The 23436-nt window shown below is 40.8% G+C and overlaps 2 protein-coding genes across 5 annotated transcripts in view; one reads left to right on the top strand and one right to left on the bottom strand.

Annotated features, from left to right (window-relative positions):
- The window catches only part of LOC128888228 (endocuticle structural glycoprotein SgAbd-2-like), a 469661-nt gene that overhangs the window by 37103 nt on the left and 409122 nt on the right, over positions 1-23436 (top strand). The window lies entirely within an intron of this gene.
- The window catches only part of LOC128888213 (neuronal acetylcholine receptor subunit alpha-7), a 257970-nt gene that overhangs the window by 134433 nt on the left and 100101 nt on the right, over positions 1-23436 (bottom strand). For all 4 annotated transcript variants that reach the window (XM_054144917.1, XM_054144914.1, XM_054144915.1 and 1 more), the window contains one exon: positions 309-418. In XM_054144917.1, the coding sequence (XP_054000892.1) occupies positions 309-418 (110 nt within the window). The remainder of the gene's footprint in view (positions 1-308; positions 419-23436) is intronic.

Here is a 23436-nt window from a genome sequence, read left to right as displayed (position 1 = left end):
CAATATAATTTCACATCACTCTGCGGAAGTTCGCGCTAAAGTTTATCGAAATTCCTTTCAAGAACGTTTTAAGCCCGGATATTCTTCAAGTTCCGTCAAGACAGAAATTATTAACCCGAAATTCTTTTATTTCGCAAATACCTTCGTGAGTTTGTTTACTTAAATAAATTTAGCCGTTAATTTAATATTTGCCCGGCGAAGTGAACGTTCGAGTTTTAAATGAACTTTTTAATTGGCGTATTAATTAGGTTCATCGTTTTATCGCGCGATGCCAAATTCTTAAAATAAATGTAACAAGATCGAGTTACCTGTTGTACATGAGAATGTCTGGCTTCCAAAGCTTGTTAGGTGTAATTCGAAGGTCCTTCACGCCCCCGTACTCGGACTCGTTCCACTGAAGATTGTAGTCCTTCCACTCCTAAAAAATGAATGAAAATGGCTCGTGGAGTAAATGCAAAATTCTTGTCGCTGAGACAAATAATATTTTGTTCAATTTGGATATTGTGCGACGCCACTAATTCTGCGCTGACTCGAGCATTTAAATTCTGAGACTTTTTAATTGGTTGGTTCGAGTATTTCCTTAAGATAAATTTGAATAATGATTTTACTAAAGAGAAAAATTGCAATCAATTCACTATAGTTTTCAAACCAGTATTAAATAGTTTCTAATATTTCATCTATAGTGATCCATATATAATTTAATACGTGCATCCAGAGTTGGCAGTCAAATATTATTATGATTAGATGCGGATCCATTGGGCCATACTGGAAGCTTAATGAGCATAACAATCTGCCCTGCATGGTCCAATAAATACTTATCTAATAACGCATTATTAGTGGCAGTCAAACTGTACATTTCATTTCATATATTGCAGTCCATATCTCACTCTCGTCAACGTGGGTTTAATAATATTAAATGTTTCGAGCGCCATATTAAATTTTATAGTGGAACTATGGGATTTGGTCGGTACGGTTTGGTCAAGAGGTTTGAGATTCACATCAGATTCCCCGTGAAATTGCGAGCCAGCGTAGACGCAGACGTTAGAAGGGACCGCGAGCAGTTCTGTATATTTAAATGCGGCGACTTTCGAGGAATGCGCGACCTGGTTTTATGACGGCGGTGTGGAAACTGCATAGAAAACGCGGCGTTTTATAATGTATACTTCAATTTCCGGGGCTGGATGGCGAGTCTCGGGCGTTTGCTCATTAGATTACGCGGCTGAATCGTACAAACGAGGAATTCAGAGGGTGAAAGTTCGCCTACCCGGTAGACGCATCGTGTCTGCTTCAAGATTTTCAAGTTTCTTTCCCTAGGCGATCTGACGTGCCGTGAGCCGCCCTCGCCCATGGAAACGAGGCGTAACGAACGCTCTTTCGGCGTTTCGTCTGAAATAAAATTTCGTCCCAACGGTTCACCGAGTGGTTTCTATTTGCTGCCGGTTGATACCGCCCCCGAAAGCGGTTCCGCGTTTTCCGAGATTAAACGATCGCTTCTTTTTCGCCGCTGGGAACCTGTGCCGGGACTTCCTGTGCTCGCGTCGCCTTCTTGAAAACGGTTTTCGTCGTCTTGACTTGGGGATATTAAAACTTCAGCGCGGTCGCAAGGGCGTAACTATTTTTAACGCTCGTAACTCATCAATAGTAATCCATATATAATTTAATGCGTGCACCAAAAAATTGTATACTCGTGTTCGCGTCTCAGAATCTGTTTTCCTATTTAAACCCTTCCCAAAGGTCAACGAATTATCGCACAGAAAATATTGCATTATATTTCGAAAGCCAGTACATCCTCGTAATTTTTCCAACGTAAAACGCGATCGCCTGTTACATTTTAACACGAGAAAGTTGACCGAGCTTCAATCTAACCGAAATTTAGTTACGGTTTATGTTGCGAGCTAGAGGATCAAAATTGTTCGCTCGTAACTTCATTTCAGAGACGCGACGGATCGATTAACCGATAAATCGTTCTCCGTCGATATTGCACGGCTTCCGGTCTCAGGTGTCTTTACCTTCTTCGGTGGGAGATAGCGGAAAACTTTATGGGAAAACGATTGGGCCTCACCGCGGATGACTATAAGGAAGAGTATTATAAGTTCGCGCCGCCGCGTTCGCGAGCAAGTTTCTAACGGTATCGACGGAATAACTTTCATTAAAGTTCGGATTAAGTATATATCCGTATAACGAACGCTGAGTACACTTACAACTTCGCATAATCGTACTTTTATGTGTCCCATCTGCGTGTGTAGAAATATTGTTCTTCGTGAACATACTGGGAGGGATAATATAATTCCTCCATCTCTGACTATGGCTAACACACTATGAAAATTCAACTCTGAATTCGATGGAGGTATGAGCAACACGGTAACTGTTATGGAATAATATTAGGAGAATATGTTTTCTAAGTTTCTGTATATCTTACAATATATATTTATATTTGTTGTAATTATAATTATGTTAACATAATTGGGTAATTCTATTGGTATATATCTTTAAAGACATGCAAATATATCGTAAGAGTTATATAAAAGAAGGGAATGTAGGACACTGTCATTATTCAATTTTTTTGTTTACTTTGATTAGAATGCTAGCATACAAGTATACAAATTTTCACACAAATTTGACGTTTTTGTAAAACTTCGGCGTCGTCATTGTCGAGGATGACTCATAATTGGATTCGGAAACCACGCGAAACGAAATTCGCGGTCTCGAAAATGGCCATGTATCAAATGTCATTCAATTTCGGGCTTATTTGACGTATACGCGATTTTTATCACTTTTTAATCGTTTGCAACCAGTGGAACCTTTCTGTGCGTGCGATGGCCGACAGCTGCGAGCGTCGAGTAACGGATGATCAAAACGAAATTTTCTATATTACTGTTTAAAATTGTTCCATTCCGAATTTCTCTCTTTGACTAAAAAAAAATATACTCGCGTGGCTGAGAACCTATCGTCCCAAATTTCTTTTAGAAAAATCGTCGAAAGTATTGATTAGGAAGGATGTAAGGAGACCTTGGAGGGTCGACGATTTAGTCCGGCATCGTAACGCCTGCTGCAGGCACAAATTACTGGACGCTGTCCACATTCTGCTTACTCGTGCCACATTCTTCTTAGCCCTGGACTTTTCCCGTGAGCTTCGTATGTTACCTCAAACATCGTGGCGACCTCTACCACGAACAAATCGTTAATTCTCCCCGAAAATACGGTGGCAGAAACGAGGAAAATTCTTGCGGTCTCGTTTCCCATTTGTCGTGATACCTGAATGGGGTTCGTCCCCTTGGAAAAGTTATATATCTCAATCGGATTAGTCCCCGCAAATGCCCATCGTTTGTGCAGCAATGGATTGCCGCATCCATCTTCGAATGACCACAATAGTGGACGTATGCACTCGACTGGCTCGCTGGCGTGCATTAATGCAACGCGTGCTTTCGGTTGAGGCCGAGAGTGGATGGCGATCTTCCGAAACCGCAACCCTGATTCGAGCGTCGTCGCGACCATACTAATCGAAGGACTGGATCGAAGGAGACCCGGTCTTTCGAGAGAGACCCAACTCTGTGCCATACCGGAGAACCAATGGTATTATAGAACACTGCACGCCCTGATGCGGCAAGAATCGCGATGGAACGACGAACCACATTAAGGCCTATAACTAGCCTGCTACCCTCGAAAACAGGTCAATTTTGAGGAATTCCTGACACGAAAACCGCATAATATCAGCGGTTCAAATTTGAATATGGTTTGAAGTATAAGGTTTCAGGATTCCAGGCTTTTCAATAATGAAAAGGACACTCAAAAGACATTATTTTTCAAGTTTTTCTAAAGAAAAAGAAATCTTTCTTAACAAATATCAAATCCATTGTTGTTAATAATTATTAAATATATAATTAAGCATTTATACCGAATAGCGCTTAAACTACGATCGCGACTCCGTACGAGCGACGCCCTTAGAAATTCCATCGAAATCGTCTCGCAGTGAAACGGTTAACGAATTTCGATGTTTGGAACTCGCGTATCATCTGTCAGCTCCCGGTCGCAAGCGACTATTAGCCACGCGATTTGTAACGAACGAAACCCTTCGTACGCAGCAGCGATCAAAGCTAGCAACCCAGAAAATCGACGAAATCGGCCTAGCTCGGGCGTCGATAGAAATCTCGTAGGACGATTACGCGTCGAGGCGGCAGCGTGCGCCGAGGTCGAGAGAAATTATTGATCTTGTTAGGGTAATTAGAATTATCGGGTTATGCGGCGAAGGAGATTGCCCTGACGGAGGAGTGGTAACTTGCGTGCAGCTCGGTGCGGGATAGATTACGAGCCAACGGGTTTTGGAGCGGCAAACCCGGGACGTGTGCTGTATGTCGCTTGAATTGTTCATTTGACGACGCCCTCCTTCCCCGGCTATAGACCTCGCACAACCGTGCGCCTCTGGATTAAACGTTTTCGTGGAAGACCTCTGAAGATCGTTAATTTGCTGGAGACAGGCAAAGAGATGTCTCGGGGTGTTCCAGTCGCGAATATCTGATTCTCCGCCGCGGGTGGGCACTGTTAGCTAATACTATCTACGGTAAGGACTACGATAATGGGAAGTATCGTTAAGTGACCTAAGACAATTCATCTAATTAAAGTAACTCAAGGTTGGAATTAACAGGATCCATTTGCTTGCATCGAAGATCATTGAAAGAAACGATAGGGACTTTGCAGTATCATTGTTGGATAGATCACGCTGACAAACGGTTCTCTTGAGCAGTTTTAAGGCCGTTGGAAAGCTTTTCGCTTGAATTCGACAATTCCTTGCTTCTCCAATTATTCGTTTCGTATTCCGACGATCGGCCACTCAACTTAAAGTTTCTTCCAACCACTCGAACAATAAAAACCGGAAATTCTGTGAAATCGCTTTTTGATAGCTTTACCGAAAGTGTTCCATAATATGCTGTGCAAATTCCCTTGCTCGAATGTAGAAGTGTGCGAAATTCTATTTCGGTAGTAACCGACGAATAAGATGAACATGCGGCAATTTATTACGTTTATTCAGTGGAACGGGTCTTTATCTGTTCGTTGTGAAATATTTAATTCTATAATCCAAATTCCAATCTTTATTCAACGAGCAACGACCTAAAAATGTGTTCATATTTTATTCATTGTAAATCGTACAGTACATCGAAAAATTTGCCAAAAATGTTTAACTATGGGCCTTCGTGGATTAATAATTCCACGGTTATAATTGGTGCTCTTTGTACTTGTGTAATTAATACGTGAAAAGATTCGAGTTTTTGAATAACTTGGCAGTTCAGTCTTAGCACTTCATCTACCAGAAGTTTATTTATAGACCTTTAACGATGTTTAACAGTGAACACAGGCGTTAGGGTCGACGTGATACAGCTCGCGAGGTTCTCAGTAGAAATACGCGTGAACGTGAATTTTACCGCTAATTGGACGAGAATCAAAGCCAACGTATCATGAATTCTTGAGCGATACGCGGGTCTAGAAGCGTGGACCTGGCGTGCTGGCGTAAAATACACACGGCGTCATCGTTCGCTTGGAAACGAATATTTGGCAAAGGATACGCTCCAGGTGATCTTGGTAAGTGAAAATAAGCATGGGCTTGCACACCCGGCTATGTGATCAAACGGCCATTATTCAGAATCGAGGGGAATCCTGTGGCAGCATATATCAGTGTCGACTGTTTAAGCAGCGTTGAGAGTTTCTGGTAACGAAATTGAAATATAATTCGGAGTGCAAAGAGTTAAGATAGTCGTCGTTAAAAAGTAAGAAAAGTAAAACGAGTTCCAATTTCGCCGGGAAATAATTGAAACAAATCACCCCGAGGCCTCCTCCGCGCGAAATTGATTCCAGACACGCTCGTACTTTCTATGTAGTAAACGCAGATCCATGCAAATAGACGTGCGACGCCAGGTGGACGCATACGTTCTATCATTGCACGTGCGCGTGCGGAACGTGAGCTCGTGAACAACGGTATCCTTGGAAAAATTAAATCAGCGTCACGTGCGCCACGATAGGGTCGACCCCGTGGAAGAGGATTCCTCGAACTTGCATCTTGTAAAATTCACCTCATCATGGACATGCTGCATCGCACGTGAGACGCGAATGGACACGAACGGATGTCGGATATCGCAGCCATACGTTTGCTCAGCCGTCGTGACTCTCGCGAGTGCCTTTCCACTGCGTCACATAAGATATTCATACACGAAAAGAAAGAGAGGGGAAGGAGACATTATTCACGAGTGAACTAGGAATATTTATGTACATTCATATCTTTATAGAGACCGATGAAGAACAGAAACTTGAATTAAATCATGTTTTACCTTTTAAATGATTTAACGTGTATTTTATTTGGTATATTATATATACTTTAGGTATGTTTCAAAATTGATTAATAATAAATTTTCTTTTAGGCACACGTACATTTAAAACTTGTAGGTCTTGGTTTCCATCAGAACTTTTCAGCATGGTTAATCGGAACTTTTCGTTAGTTGAACAGTTTTCATTCTACTTTTTACTTGGATTTTGAAAGTTGCGAAATAAATTCTCTGTTTTGCCGTCAGGAACCTGTATTTCGTTTTCCACGGTCTACTTTGCAACGTATCCGCGTAAAAAGAGGATCGAGTTCGTTCTGGAATGAGATCCCCTAATAGCGGACATGTCAAACTCATTTTTGCCCTGGAGGTCAATTTGCACTTTGCTGCTGTGTCTCGCTCTCCCTATTTCTTTTCACGATAAAATTATTATATAGTTTAAACATGATGAATGATCACGTAAAAAATATAAAACAAGTTCTTGAACTATAAGCTGAAATTATAAACTCAAAAATGATCCGTATGAGAATGTGTAAAATGGAAGAAAGGTATAAACAAACAGCGACATTGGAATAAAAATAATGCAAATAGAGATTCAGACTAAAGAAACGAAGAGGACATGAATAGCTGGTGGAAAAATGAAAGACTTTCTACAAAGCACATCCGAGCGAACAGGAAACTTTGATGACAAACTATAAACGTCTAAAGGGGCGAGACATCCGCCTCGTTTTGTTTTACGCAAACATCATTCGCTATTTTTCAAGTAAAAAGTTCCCCAGGTGCAGGCATCTCGTATCTCAAGGATAACCTCCGTTCGAGGAAAGTTTACGCTGCATTGGGTATCAATTTGTTTGCTCGGCGTTCTGATATCTCGGGGAGTTTCAATTCTGCGCCTCTGTCTGTCTCTCCCGGAGGACATACACAGGGTGTTCCATATTTCCACGTTTTGTCGTCAGAAATATTATAATTCACTAAAATGTTGAGCACGGTACAACTTAAACAACCTTATACTACGTGCTAATTTTTTACTTTACTGTTGTGAGAATTTTACTTTGCATGTTTGTTAGAACCTCCCTTATGTACGTTTTATCCCCCTGCTCTTAATTTCCTCAAAAAACTCTAATAAAATGATTGCTTCATATCGTCTAATAAATAGAGAACTTCAACAGAAATATTTTTGTCGAGAATGGTCCAACTTCCAGAATCCTCCCCTAGATAAAGTCAAGCTGGGTGCTCAGCATCAAAGAAAATACCGAACAGAATCACCTGTCGAACCAAACTGCAAAAAACAACATTCGAAGCTTCTCCATCGAGGTATAAACGCGAGGCTAACGGCCACCTGAAATTGCATTTCACTTTATCGCATACTTTTGCCGTACGCAGAATCCCCGCACGAAATGCAAGCGCGAGCAAACACATGGGTGCTCGTTGAAATTCACGCGAGCGTATGCACATAGACGAGGATGCAGTCCGGGAATCCTCTTCGGGAAGCTTCGCGGCTCGTACGAAGGAAAAGGCGGCACGCTCGAAAAGAGAGTCTTGTATTGGCTGGAGGAGAGTGCGCTTCGATGTCGTATTGTTCCCTATTTGCTTCTGTTACTCTTATATGTGCACGCGCAAGCCGACGTCAGCTGTTGAGTCCCAACAGCTAGCGATAGCAATAATCCTGAATCGATACTGTCGATATCACAATATTAATTACGATTTGAACCCTCTAGTCGATATCCCATAAGCTAATGATATTAGTGAATTTCCAGGTGACAAGTTATAGCCTACAGATCACTCGGCTGTAATTGGTTTGGACTGTTTGTGGATTTACAAAGAAATTCACTGTTCTGTATTGACTGATCTTCTAAATGCATGACAAGTGATTCGGTTATATAAAAGAGATCCGATACACTCTGCGGAAAAGTGGTTTGACTTTGAAGGAACAGATGGGATACTGGAAGAGGATAAAACAACTCCCTAAAACATCAAAGCAGAATCTGGTTCAAGTGGGTCTGGCAAAATTGAGCGTGTTCGTTAAAATGGTAATCTTGATCTTCTGGTGACAACCTAATTGATGATCCATGAGCCTTCGCGACAAAAGCTTGGAGGAAAATGTGTTCCAACGAGGAAACGTTGGAACCAAAATCTCGTAGAAAGTTTATCAAAACAGTGATAGTTGGGATTAAACACATTACTATGTATGAGTTTCTAAAATTTAATCTGACCGTTATTTAAATTTTGAAAATGTGTCCTTTTACTCTCCAGGATATTCCTTTCTTTTTATATGAACCTTCTGTACATCTAGGTTTTTTCCATTTACTGCGACGAAAAAAGAACCCTCCACGTTGTTTCAAGATTTATTATAAGTGACACGATTATCGACGTGAAAAATGGGACACGCTGCAGATCAAATATTTGATTCCGATTTTTTGTCACGCACGGAAGGAATATGGGGTGCAAAAGGGATACAGATTTTAAAAACCGTTTTTTATAACTTCGCTCCCCTGTCAGAAGGTTAATCCCAAAAGTAAGGGAGAAGTCACGTCCGCGCCGTGAACCCAGACCCTGTCGCTGTCGCTAATGAAGAGAAACGGGGATCCTTATGAAATCCTCTCGAGCGGTGTGATCCAATGGTCTGTTGGCGAGCTAGGCAAATATTAGACCCTGTGATACAACACCCATCGAACACATTTCCCTGTTCAAATATATTGTTGCGAAGGGTTTGCTCAAAGGGGATTAGTATTTTGTTTTCTTAATAACAGAATTCACCTGTAAGAGCAATCGTGGCGTAACTTAAACAATAAAAGTACCGAGATCAACGTGGGGAACAAAATAATTTATCGATAAGATTCATTCTCTATCGCAATAATTAGTTTTACCTCAATTTTGAAGAATAAACAAAATTAGATACATCTGATACTGATTTGGATTTTGTTAAAATATAAAATTTTGAAGGTCCGTTTCGAAAAATGCTTTACCTCGGAGAAAAATGAAAAATATTTTGTTCGCAGGTAGGAAGCAAGCAAGCAAAAATTTAATTCTGCTTTATTCGTTTGTATGAGAAAGTTATGACCTTCCGATGCATTAACACGGTGGCTGGCTCGCGCTTTCGGAGAACACGGAAGTCGTACGAAATGCGAAATTACCTTGCGTTGACGATGCTTCTAAAAGCAAAGGTAGAACATACAGGCGGCACGAAAACACGGATTTTTTAATGCGAGCACACGTCCAGCGAACGCGAAGCACGAGGCTTCATGTTTCAACGTAAAGTATACTTCTTTTTCTCCAGATTTTCTCCTTTCTGAACGTTTGAGGAAACATTTTACAGTTTCGTAGAGCTCTCATACTTGAATTTTCCGAATACAAAATATAAAATATATTTCTGTAATTGCATTCGAATATCAGTAGCGTCGCCAAATGCGAGCCGAGTTGATACACGTTTGCGGCGAGGCTGATTTAATTATTAAACTGCGATCAGCGTATAATGTCCGTGTCCTCTGGTTAGCAGACTTTATCCGAAACTCTGAAACAACATTTTCAGTTGTTTAACGACTTATTAGTAACACTCCACCTGTGCGTATATGTAGAGCGGTGAACCGAATTTAGCACAAAGTATTTCGTCCAATTTATTCCAAATTAACTATGAAAATAGCAATAGCTCGAGATAACAGAGATTCGACGGAGCGCTTTTATCGTAGGCGCAATTAATTTCAAATTGTTTCGAATATTTAATTGCCCGAGTAGTGCTTTGTGCTTGGCCATATCTTCAAAGACCAAAAAAGTGATAATATTTGTATCCTTAAATTTGAAGAAAGAAAGTAATGCATTTGACTACAATAAAAATGGAAAATTCCTGGAGAATCGTATGCGTGTAATTGGCGCAACGTGTGGCGCGTTGAGAAAGGTTAAACATTTCGAAATTGTAGCTGCCACGCGTATCAAGGACCAGCAGATGCCCGATGCGAACGGGAAATGGATTCATTCGGTTTTCGGTCGGTCGATTAAGCATCGTATGAATTTTTAACGAATCCTGTGGTACATCACGTTGATATTAAACACGGCGCACTTGCCACTGTTGTCGGTTAACCCGCAATTTATCCAGCTGAATCCACAAATGGTAGCCGACGCTTGGCAAATAGTTGCAGCCACGCGCTTACACCCGCTCCCTTTGAGCATGGTTTAGGTATGCGCGAGAAGAAAATGAAATAACAGCATCCTCTTTCGACGGTTATTTAGGTGTTCGATCGGTTTTCACCTGTCGGCCTCCTCTACGTCGATCGGTAATTGTGTTCTCTGGCGTAATGAACTCCGATGAAAGTTAGGGAATTCAATTTCGACTGGAGAAATGTAGTTGATACTTCGTTGATTTTTTTTTAAGTATCGATCACGCATTAATACATTAAACTAACCTATATCAATTTCTCAGGAATACCAACTAGAATAGAGTTTTACAATTTCGTATGTTCGCCGAATGAAGCGTCCTACGGTTAGGCGCAATTGGCGTAATTGGTCGAAAGGCGAAGACGGTGTTCCTTGCTAGGAGTGAGATAGCCTATAACTCTTCGCGAAAGCTCGCGGCCGAATTGCTTGGATCGGTAAAAAAGTTGAAAGATGCCGAGGGAAAAGAAAGCTGTAAGTGAAATTCAGTGTAGAAGACCTTAATTCGGTCGGTGACTCTAGAAATCTCTCATTGATGCCTCGAATCTATCGGCCATCGAAAAATTGATTTCCCTTCGGTCCGCGGTGAATCACAGCTTTTCCAACGGAGCTAATATTTGAAGGATTCACCACCAGGAACCATTATTCGCTTCTCTGCACCGGGGCGAGAAGGGAAATTTCTCGTTTCCCCGAACACACTGTTTTCTTGGGTAAAAGGACTCCCTTGGAATAGTTCTCGATGCATCAGGTGTCGTAAGGTATGCTTGATGCGTGCGCATTCGTATAATATGTGCATGATACATATAAAAATATGAAACGCACATGAATCTGGTTGCGTAATAATAACGATCGATGATAATTCAGGAGGAACCCACGCGTTCTAAAATCAGCACCGTTGCGAACTTCGTAAACTCTCAGCGGAGCGCGCCATTTCTATAATCTGTTAATACTATCGGTACAAGAGCGGCGCAGTGTTATCACAAGATTGTAGTTTCGCCACGCTAATGTACTTGCCTCGTAACTGATAACAAACTCCCTATCTACGAGGTCCCTATCCACCTCCATAATTACAAGACTTATACCTGATGCAAATACAGGCGCAATCACGAGAGAAAATGCGAAATAAATTCATATTTCCCTCCCCAAAAAGGATTAAACCTGAACGGTGGATAATTCTGATGCTGAAATATTTCGAGAAGATAGTGCTTCTCTTGCCTAATTTTTTGTCTACTTAAATTATTTTTTATTAGCAGAGTAAACGTTGCGAATCTAATTCAGGATATCGTTTTAAACTAATCCCCTCAAGTTGGGTCTGTAGCAACCAAGGAAATAGCTTCTTCTATTTCTAGAGACGGCGAATAAGCGCTCATTGCGAGACAACTTTGCGATTTAACGTTCATGACAGCGGCTCGAAGTTTTCTTTACCGCTTTGTGAACGCTTCCCGTCAAGCTGACGTTAAAACGCAATCGAACGTTCCCAGCGCTTCCAAAGTTTAACGTTCTAACGCTTTAACTGCGGTGTGTGCTTTCTCGACACACAGCGAGCGATCCTTGCAGCATATAATCACAAGGTTAATTCGAACGTGTTTAAAAAAAAAAAAAAACATATATTTATATTTCATATTTTATATTTTAAAAATAGTATAACTCGATCGAGATACAACGTTCCATAAACATTTTCAAAATAATTTGTGACTCTGTCAATATTTTCGATCTGCTACCTAAAAAGAAAATAAATCATAAAACGTGTACAACTAACGAAATAAATTTCATAACATATACCATATGACTTTCGCTCGAAAATGACAAATGCCACAGTGCCATAATCACAAGTAAAATATAAAGGTAAAAAATTTCGAAAGATTAAATAAATTGTTCAAATAATTGATATTCGTCTCGTAAATTCCATCTGTCATTTCTACTGGATAGTAAACAAAAATAAATTATGAAATATCCATGGGTAAACAGTGAAATAAATATAATAAAAGACACTTTTTACGCATCGGTCGCATTTCAATGTTACCGTTATTTAGAAACTTTAATTACGCGAGAAATAAATCGCGGAACAACGCCGGTTAAGGCAAACAATATCAAAATTAAATCCATGATTGATGGTGTCTAGTCTTTTATGAGAAAAATTGTAACTTGTTTAAATATTTACAAATATTAGTTACTTATGAGTTTTGAAGTCTCAAAGTGTTGTTCTGTTATGTTACAATTGAATGCAGCCTAAGAAGACACGATGCTAGATTTTGGGTATGTGCATCCCTCTGGTATATGGGAATTTGGTAGGTACACGAATAAACAATTATGGCATAGAACTTCGACAATGTGGCACTAACGAGATTTCATTTGCAGATTATCGTATATTCCGAGATATCGGGCGACAGTTCTGGAGGCATCTTAACACAAATTTGCGTCATTTCGCGAATAGAGGCGTTTAAGCGGACGATAATCGCGACTGTTTAGTATGCCACAAGTGGAGATAATCTTTACGACCAGATTAGAAGATTTCACCTTTTGTATTATGCATTAAGGATAATAGATTATTCAAGTCTGCGACGTTTGAATCTTTTGAGAATGAAACTTCTTTCACCTTTTTTAATTAGAAACCTGTAAACAATTCTCGCTATACTGCACTTGAAATCCTAATTATAGCAGAGAAACAAGATACAATTTTATTTAAAATTAATTAAGTAGCTCACATCTATCTTATTAGCTATCAAAGATTAATCATTAAGCAGTAAGTCACGATCAACGATTAACCACTAGCTCGTTTGTCATTCATCGATTGTCTATGAGAACTATCGATTACTTCAATCGTTAATCGTCGCAACAGATAAACTAGCAATTCATAATCGTGAATGACAACTAACGCAGTTTAATCGTAATCGTCGATCATTACTTTGATTGAAATCCGTTGCATAGCGTTCTCGTTAGGTTTACGATTGGAATTGATACGATTGAACGAAGGAATGCCATCAAACTATCGATAGGTATCGATTACGTTAAATTTAACACATAATCCGTGGGACAATTGGACGTACTGTTGGTGATTGGAAGAAATTTATATGCTTTATCAAAATTTTTATTGCATCTTAAAAATACTTTTATATCGTCACTCAGCTTTTACTGGAGAATCCGTTTCGATATAAATTCACTTTATATTCAACAGTAAAATTTCCTATTCGCTTAAATATTAATAAGAATCACGGTTCGGAATAAGTACTCATCGAATAAATCGATGCACGGGAAAGCTGCGAATGCGAAAACGTTGAGCGACGACAACGATGAGCAGAACGCGTATCGACGCTTTTCCAAACGTCCTAGGGGCTCGTCCGAGGATTTCCGTGGACGAAAACAGCTGGCTGGTCTAATCGGAGGCCGCGTGTCGGAATCGCCGGCTACGATGTCACGACGGCTCCATGGTAAATCTGGTGGCTCGTTAAACGCGGCACGATCGAGATTATTGTTCCCTCGTCGCAGCGGAGCGCGCTTAAAGCCGGCTGCGGGCACGTGAATGCCACGTAAATCTCGAACGCGACGTCTCTTAGCTTTTGCGCGGATGCCTACTTCCGGCTCATTTCGACGGGATGTGTTGCGGTCCACGGGGCCAATTTACCTTTATAGCGAGCACGTCAAATATGTTTCGTTGAATCGCGATGCACTTGGCCTTAAACTTTGACGCGTGATGCCGAAAAACTTCACTGCAGCATGTATAACGATCGCTTTTGAGGAGAAAGGGTATCTTGGCTCAAACGAGCACTGTAATCTATCGAATCCTTAAAGACAATTTTCCCAGAGGACAATGATGCTTTTTCAACGAACATGCGACGACCTGTTTGTTCAAACTACTATTACTATACCTATTGCACGGTCAAAAACATATACAACTTCCAAATCAGAATCCACCATTCCTCCATTCCTTCATTCCGCCAATTCCTCTAATCGTCTAGATCTCCATCCATAATAGGGTCCATTAGTTGGCTCTCCCTCTTCGCTTCCCTCCCTCCTCATCTCCTCTATAGCACATCAAGAAGTGCGTAGGAGGAAGTCACATTTGCACGATGCTATTCTATTCTGCAATTCGAAGTAACTCGAGTCATAAGCGAAACTGAAACAAACTCTGTCTGCATTAAGCAGCGAACCGGAATGAAAACCAACTTGGTTGCTGGGGTTTTCGCTAATAGTCGGCTAACTTCACACAGGACGCATTAGAAACTAGCAACTCAGATAGATATAGTTTTTGTTCACTTCAAGCAAGCCTTCGATGCCGTCAATCGTACCGTATTAATCAGTGAACTGTCGATGATGAGAATTTAGGACAACATGTTGAAACGGCATGAGAAACACTGAAAAAATACGAGGGATCTTTTTTTTTTTATTAGATCACCTCCTCTTGGATACCTCCATTTTCTAAAATATCACAAACTCGGAAAGTATCCTCTGGCTTGTCAACGCTGAGATACTGAACATCCACGAAAAGGAAGATACCTCTTGAATTTATGATAAATTCGTATTCGAATCAGCAATAAATCTACTCTGAATATTAATTACTATTATTCTCCGACGGACTGATGTTCAACTGCATTTACAACTTAATTGTGGGCGCACAGATGACAGCTCGATTGCAACACCGAAGCAAATTAGGTGTCGAGACGGAACAATACCTAAATGAAGATATTAATTTGAAGGATCTACCGAGCTCAAGCTGGTATGAGAAGGCGACTTGAGGATGCTGTGGTAAGGGAGGTACGGAAAGCCGTTTGGCCTTGAAGCCGCCAATATATCTTCTCCTTAGCACTGGGTTGGATGACCAGCCGCCCACCATTATCTGTCCGAAGCTACTACCCCTAAGTCGCTCGACTCACGTGACTCTTCCATTTAATGGCCGAAATCATTTTTTATACTTGTCACAGGGGGGGGGGGTTCCTAATTTAAAGATCGATTTCAATGGCTGTAATAAGATCTTTACGTATAAAAAGTGTAAAGTGTCCAAAATTACCATTTGTCCCGGTAGATCGTTGAAATATCACACTGTACAACGGCTCGCACTAACGCCGTAAGAATTGTTCGAATCGTAAAAGGTATTCCACAGATGGCGTGCTTGAGTTGCTTTCCGAAATCTTTCAAAGCGGTCGGGCACTGCTTTGATGGATCCGAAGAATGGTTGCTTTGATCCTATCGCCGCGAAACGAAATTTCTAACGTGAAAGAAAGGCTTTCAACGCGAAAGATGGATTTCCTGTATAATTTCAATTTCTTCGCAAGATGTCTACGGAAAGTTAAGCGTCTATTTATGATCAAAATTGTCAAGTTTCGGAATAGGTTACATTCGATTTTAATTTTCAGAACATTACGTTGTCTGTTTATTCATCACAGCGTAGACAGGATCATCGTTTATTTCTCTCTAGTTCTTCGGTTCGATTTCGATCGCGCAAGCCTCGCACCGAATTTCGGATGCGAATTCGGGATGCGCAATCCGTACGGGTCTGTCGCGCCGGTGCAAATGCATCGAAAAATTCAATTTACGATGGAGGGATCCGAACGTTATCACGCCGGAGTTACCGTTAATGAATTTATGCAGCTGGTGTACAATGAGATTCTCGGCCAGGAGAGAATCGTCGGTCCTGACGTGGCCCCGCGAAAGGGACTCGTCGAAAGTTCCCCGTCCTCGGGAAAAAAGTCGAAGAACTTCCCGTCGACGAACAATAAATGGAGGTCCGTCTCACTCGCGAGTTCGCGCGCTATGGCGTCGCACAAAACAATAATTCTTAAAACTAAAAAAGATTAAAATTTCAAAAGTGACAGCTCCCTTCATTTTTCTTGCATTTCCAGTACAAGTGTCTTCCCGATAAAGAGGATCGAGCTCATCAAAGTCCATCCCGGGATCAGCTTATCAAAGTCTACGCACGCTTGACCCCGATCGCAATCACTTTCTCAAATGGTTTTATACGGGAAAGACAATACCCGACAGAGATCTGGGAACCCCATAATGCGGCAGAGCGGTCTGTCCAGTCGTCGTTACCAATACAGTTAGACCAGTGGGTGAGGTCGCGCGTAGGCGGTCTTCTGTGCGGTACGAGCCGAGAAGAGGTTCTCGTGGCATCAAGGGCCTCAAATGCAGACCTCGAACGTAAGTGGGCCACTGTGGGCGGGCTACACGCTTTTCCCCGTCTCTGTGTGCGAGTGGAAACGCGTGGGGAAGGGCAAGTGCATCGGCATAGGACAGAGGCAGACGGCGAAAGCGAATAATTGAAGCAGAAAAGAAAGACAAAGGGGAGGTAAAACATGCAGAAGCGAACCGGAGGAACAATGAAGGGTAAGAACCGGGGAATTGTTCACCTCGGGAGATGCACTTGAACTTCTTTAGTGGGATTCAAGAATGTTGTGTCTGAAAACTCGTTTCTGTTTTATCGGTAAAACGACGCCAACCGAGTGTGGGACAAAGTGACGATACGGCCTGAAATGTATTCATTGAGGAGTATTTTCTATCGATTGCGGACTCGTTGTTTGGGTTTCCAGAAACGGGAGAGGGGACGTAGTAGTGCGCTGTCGCAGTGTTAACAGCTGGGAGAACGTTGAGAGAAATGTTAATGGTATTTATTTCGAAATGTTGCGTCGAAGTAATATTTAGAGGATTCTAGGAGCAGTTTCGTCTGAGTTTTAAATAACGGAAGCTCTGGAATTAAATATTTCCTTTTGCAGTTTGGGATTTTTAGTAATTCTGTTCGTCTAATCCCTTATAACGTTACTGTTTTTACATTTGTTACAGATATAACTTCTTTTCAGGACTGGCTATGCTAGATTGACATGAATTTCAAAACTGAATTTACATAGCTTATCCATTCCTGTATGAACAGTCATCTGAAAGTATGGTACGTCAAATTTACATTGATACGCCTTGGGTTAAAAATGATTCAGAGTAAACGTACTATACACAGCTTAGATCAGTGCAAGGATACGACGCAGAACATGATATTATACGGGGTCTTTTTATGGCATGCCATAGTTCGTCATCGAATGCCATCGAGGCTGAACAGCGCACGAAGCGCCTTCGATTTTACACAGGGTGGACCGAAATCCGCGATACGACCTAAAAGGAGAGAATTCTGAAAGATAAAATAAGTAAAATATGTAAAATAAAGATTTATAACAAACTTCAGATCGAGAGAAAATAAATTCTGAAATTTTGTTGAGGTTCGTGTGTGACGGAGAACGTTTCGAGTATTATGTCTGACCTTTACCCGATATTTCTACTTGCGTTGACGTTTTTTCAGCATTGATGGTAATGTGCTATTCTTTGTCGTGCATTGATCGAATTTTCTAAGTAGTTAAAACCTCTTGAAACAAATAATACCGAGCTGCTATCACTATTGACCAATCATCCGCACACGTTGAAGTGACAAGTATTGTAATAAGTCGGACGTTTAAGTCGTACTCGATAGCACGCATGTCAGATGAATTTGAAGCTTCCCATGAGAAAATTGGATTCTGGATTCTACATTAAATTCTAAAAATCATCGTTTTGAATTATCTGAGTGACGTAGGTACATTTCAAATTCTCTGCCCTTCTTCGACAAGTTAGAGATTTGACAAATACTCGGTTGGACAAAATATTGACAAATCACGTTATAAGTATTCAAATAATATAGAAACATGACGCGCTGATAATACAAGAATTGTTTCGAAATATATTCTGCATTTATTCGTGGACCGAGTCGTGAAGATGTCGATACGTCTCCTCCAGGTTCATCTTTTATTAAATATAGATACGGAAATGTAGATAGCAGTCGCGGGCTGCTTACGAATGCGTTTATATTCAGCATAAGAATAGGAGAAGACAGTGGCATTTGCATGCATATGAGCATTTGAAAAGTATAAATACCTTGATTTATACAACACGGCGTCCATGGACAGTGGAGAAACAATCGATGCTTCATCAAAGCAATGAAAAATGCCTTAACTTTCAATTTTAACAGTAGTAGAAGAAAGTCCTCCTTAAAGATGAGTTTGTACAAATTAATTTTCTCGATATTTGTTCTTTTTACTTTTTCCCTCGAATTTCATCTGGTCCCCTATATCTGAAATTTCTCGTACATACTTTCTGTAAGTACACAGAAGCTGACGAGTCACATGTTCGAGACACAAGAATCGTTCCCAACGAATAAAAAGAGTGCAGGGTTAAAAACTAAACCGTCACAAAGAAACACGAAATTACAAAGTACAGAAGATACATCTCCCATTGAAAGGACACGTGATCCCTTGTAATGATCAGTGCATTCCCGAACAATAGCAATAATTCTCTGAAAGGTTCAACGACCACCGAAACGCTGGTTCCGCAAAAAGTCCCGGCAGTGTTCGAATGTTCCACAGGGAAAAAATGAAAGCACGTTTAAAACTACAGCTCGCGCGCGCGAGAAGTTGAAAATAATTCGAACCGAGGTCTACGTTCGCGGGGCACGAAACATTGAATCCCTCCTGTGGAAACATTCGCGTGCAATGCATTCAGCCGAAGCTGTAGTAAACTCAGATGCGCACGACAGACTGGGCGACTGAACGTCGAAACAGATTGCGGCTGAATGCGAGCTTTCAGCGTTTCCGAAAAATTCGCCGTCGAACCACCGTTGTGCTTTTCAGCAATGCATATTTTTTTTTTTTTCACCCCGTCTAGACAGTCGACAAATGAAGCGTAACTTATAAACAACGAACTGTGACGAATGTAACGCTAGATCTATGATTGCTCTTGGACCTTTTTGGATTTGAGTGAGCTTTCACGCGATGCACCAAGAAAGATCGTATTTGTTCAGGGAAGCGAAAATATATAAAGCATCAATGCTTTCATTAAAAGCTTTGTCTTTTATTTGAATCTATAAATACGTTTAAACAGAAACTATTTAACTTTGATTACGTGGATGTTAAATTTTATGTTAGTTAATTACATGATCACCAATGCAGCATTTTTCCACATAATTTTGCGACTAAGCAATCAACAATATCTGTACGGGAGTGTTTTTGCTGTACGTGTAAATAATTGGAGCGATGGTGCATGATTTAATTGGCTATTAAAGCAATTACTGAAATGAAAATTTATTCGATTGTGTGGCTGTAATCATACTCAGAAACAGACTCTTGAGCAAACACTTATTTACAGTAATTGCTCTAATGACCAATTAATTTATCCACCATAGCTCCTACAATTCTGTGTATTCTCTCGTAATTAATAATTCGGTATTTGTCCAACTCACCCGCGTTTAATCTATAAAAAATATTTATATATTTATCGATGTACACAACAAACACGTTAAAGAGGACGCGAATTAATAAATGCCGAATGGTAAAAAACGCGAGCGGTGTTTGTAATCTACTTCGCCTCGCGCTAGTAATCTCGTTACGCTTTAATGCATCCTCTGACAGCTTTATAACGACCTTTCTATTTCGATTTCGTATGTGCGATATTTAATGGCACGACTATTTCAGAACCTAGACATCCACTTTAAAACTTTCTCAGCTATGAATACCGTAATTTGATTCGCCTAAAATGTTCCTTACGTGCCGCGTTCCAAAGTTGTTGGATCAGCGCGACAGATAACTAACGACGAATTTTCACTGCAGATGTTTTGTAAGGATTCCATTAGCAGCGGAAGAGCAACCGGGGCATGCGGAATAACGCAACCGAGTACCGGCGTCGCGTTTACTCAGAAAACACCGAACGTTCTAGAGATATTTGAAACTTAGCCGTCACGTTTCAGCTATAATATTTCTTAATGTGTCCTCGCATTGCTTGATTGCGTTCCGCGAAACTTGTTTGCTCTTAGCAACACTCGTACAGGGTGTTTATAGAATACGTTTCATTACTGAAAAGGATTTTCTCTTATGAATGTCGTAACGTGTACCTCATTTTTGAAATTTTATATATATTCATGGATTTGTTTTCATCCTCGTTTTTGGTAGCTCGATCCATCGACATCTCAACACGACTCGAAACTCACTTTCTGGTCGTCTCCGATGATCCTCTCTGGATTTTAATTTGTATTCCACAATAGGTCGCATTAGCGCGAGAATTAGCGAGAAATGGTTAAACACGTACGACGATGCATCATCTCTTCATGGCGCGCGTGCAAACACGGCTAACCGTTATCAGCCAGCGATGGAGTACATCGACGTGCTATCAAAATAATTGCTCCGCGCTTCGTCTTTGCTTGCTGGAAGCGACATTGGCGATGGGATACGGGAAGTACTCTTCATCCTTCGGGAAGAACAAGCGGAGCACCAATCACGAGGACGCGTAAGGAGAGACAGCCCCACGTAACATCATCACGTAGGAACATGTCGGTCACGTGTTAGCACAATGTCTTCGCTAAATGTATGGAATGGAGGACGTTGTCGCGGCACACACGGGTTCCACGAGTGGTGGAATAACGTGGCTCGGCTGGCTTTCGCATTTTAGATCAGTCGATGTACACGTTTCGAGCGAAGCGTTCCAACGCGGAGGTAAAACGAAATTTTTAATGCCGGGGCGCTTACGCGACGATCCATTCGTGCTTCGTTTATCTTATTGAAGTTCCTTTCGTACTGAAGCTTTCCGTCTCTATTTGGACGGGTCTTGCTTGATGAAATTGAGATTGCAGCCCGAATATCACGAGTTGTTCGGGACCTGGGGGGTTAGAGTTACGCGCACGATTGAAACGTATTGCTGTTTGAAAGTTTTAGCAGCGGTTGCGTGGCTCGCCGATTGCACGTCCTGGTAACCAATCCGTCGATAGTAGAGCGTATCGTCTTCCGGAGATTGGGGTAGTTTTATTTAAGGATATGTAGGAGAGGTTCGTGAGCTCAGATTAGATACAATTCTTGATTTTGTTTATAAGCTTATTGCGATTAATTCTATATTTTCAAGCTAGTCGTTGCAGTAATTCAATCGAAACATTCAGAGAAATTTAATAAAGCAATTTTGTGATAATATTAAGTCTTAGTAAGCAATTTGAAAAGGCCACAGGTATCCTTTTCGAATAAATCATCCGAAAGTAGTCTCGAAAAGATATCAGTGTTCGACGTTTCCCAATTTCCAGTGACGTTCACCATTCCAATCACGTCGGAGAGAAATGTTCAATATTCGTCTCGTCTGATCCACCACCATGATCCATTTTCCAACTATCCAGGCAGGGTCGAGTTCCCCATAATCGAGTTTTATTCCAATAAATGATCTTTTGAATTGTTGCTGATGACTCGGTTTGAACGAAAACGTAACCGAATTTACGCAATTCTTTTCGTCTCATCGCACACTAATGGCTGTTATAATCATTCCTCCCAATTTAGTCCGTACACACAGCAAGCGTACTTGGAGGAAATAGTTAAAAAATACAAGCAAAGTTTGTGTTTGAAGCTTTATCATCCTCTTGCGAGACGATTTGTTCCAATCAAATTCGTATTCTCTTGCATTCTATGCCTAACCTCCTAACGTCCTTATTACTGAATTTGACGTCTGAAAGCGAGGATTAATCAGAGTACGGGACATAACGTCACGTATAATCATTGACGTTCAGCGAAACAAAGGAATCGACTACCATTAACAGCGCAGCGGGGTGGGTACTAATTCGAGGAGGCATATTAACAGTGATCAAAGATGTTCGTTATCTCAAGGATTACGTATATTCTAATACACGATTAAAAATAACAATTCTTTACCTTTGGAAGAGTATCGAAATAACTTTTCCCATAAAAGACATAATTTTCCTCAGCGAGGAAACTCGGCTAATTTAATTTCAACTTTCCTTCATATCGAACCGGTGCGTTAAACGATTTCCCAAAAGACGAAAGGGAGATAAAAATTCATTGCACACGAATTTAAGTTTCCCATCGAGAGAAAATCTTATCCGGCGTTATCGAGCAGCTTCGGAATCTTTCGTTACTTTGCAGAGCACCTTTTGCGATTAACAGGTGTAGTTTACTTTTTACAAAAGACATCGTGGCCGTTCCGACTACGCTGAATGCCGCGTTATTATTATCGTTTGGCTACTCGATAAAAGTTTCAAACGAGCAATTCCAACGGGGCGAAACTGCCCGAACCGCCTTGATTCCAAGTGCACTTCTCCGCTGTAAATGTATCCCAGTAACGCTGCTTCAAGTACGCGTTTCGCTGTGTATATTTTTATTTTTAAAACGGGGAAAATTTAAATGGTAAAAATGATCCCGCGCGACAAAGTGGAGCCTTTCATGTTCGCCGAGCATTGCGTACCTAATACTTTTAACAATACGCCGGTCGTAACATTCGAACTGTGTTCTTTGAAATGGCTCGCTCGTTGAAGTTTGCACGGACCTGCTCGTCTGGCTTTATGCCTTATAAAGAAAATGTACTTTCTTTCTTCAACGTCAGGTCTTTGTAATCTTGAGCTCACGTAACCGTTTACTAATACGTATTTTCAATCTCTGATTTCTTCTTTTCAACAGTCCGCTCTATTATATTGGTTGGACCAGGATGTATTTACAAAATCCCAGTGATTACTATTCATCACGCTGGAAGGTCGTTTTAATTGAAATTCGACAAAGTATACAAAAGGATAAAATTCAGTATAAAGAAAGTCATAATTTTATCAAATGGTAGAGAAATGATTGATTGTGCTTAGCATGTGTTTGTTGTATTCCTTTGTACGATAAATACACAAAATTCGCAGATTACGTATGACTGTACTTTCTAAAAATGCACGACGATATTAAAGACGAGATACAGCTATCGTTTTCACAGCGTTAATAGTCAAGAAGAGCAGTACTTGCAACGATCGAATAAATCAGCTCGACAGGGTGTAAAGCGAAAGGAAGAGTAACATCCCTCCCCCTGATCAAACTTCTGCGAACTTTGTACATATTTTCGCGAAACTCAACCGCAGACGTTAAGTGTATATGTAGAACACGAAGGGGAAAGCGTTCCCGAAGAACGATCGTGCCAACTTTTTTCTTTTCAAGGTAAGTAAAATAAGCTCCCGCAG

Source organism: Hylaeus anthracinus, unplaced genomic scaffold, assembly GCF_026225885.1.
Source record: "Hylaeus anthracinus isolate JK02 unplaced genomic scaffold, UHH_iyHylAnth1.0_haploid 11989, whole genome shotgun sequence".
Taxonomy (NCBI): domain Eukaryota; kingdom Metazoa; phylum Arthropoda; class Insecta; order Hymenoptera; family Colletidae; genus Hylaeus; species Hylaeus anthracinus.
This window is presented reverse-complemented; position numbering and strand designations above follow the sequence as displayed.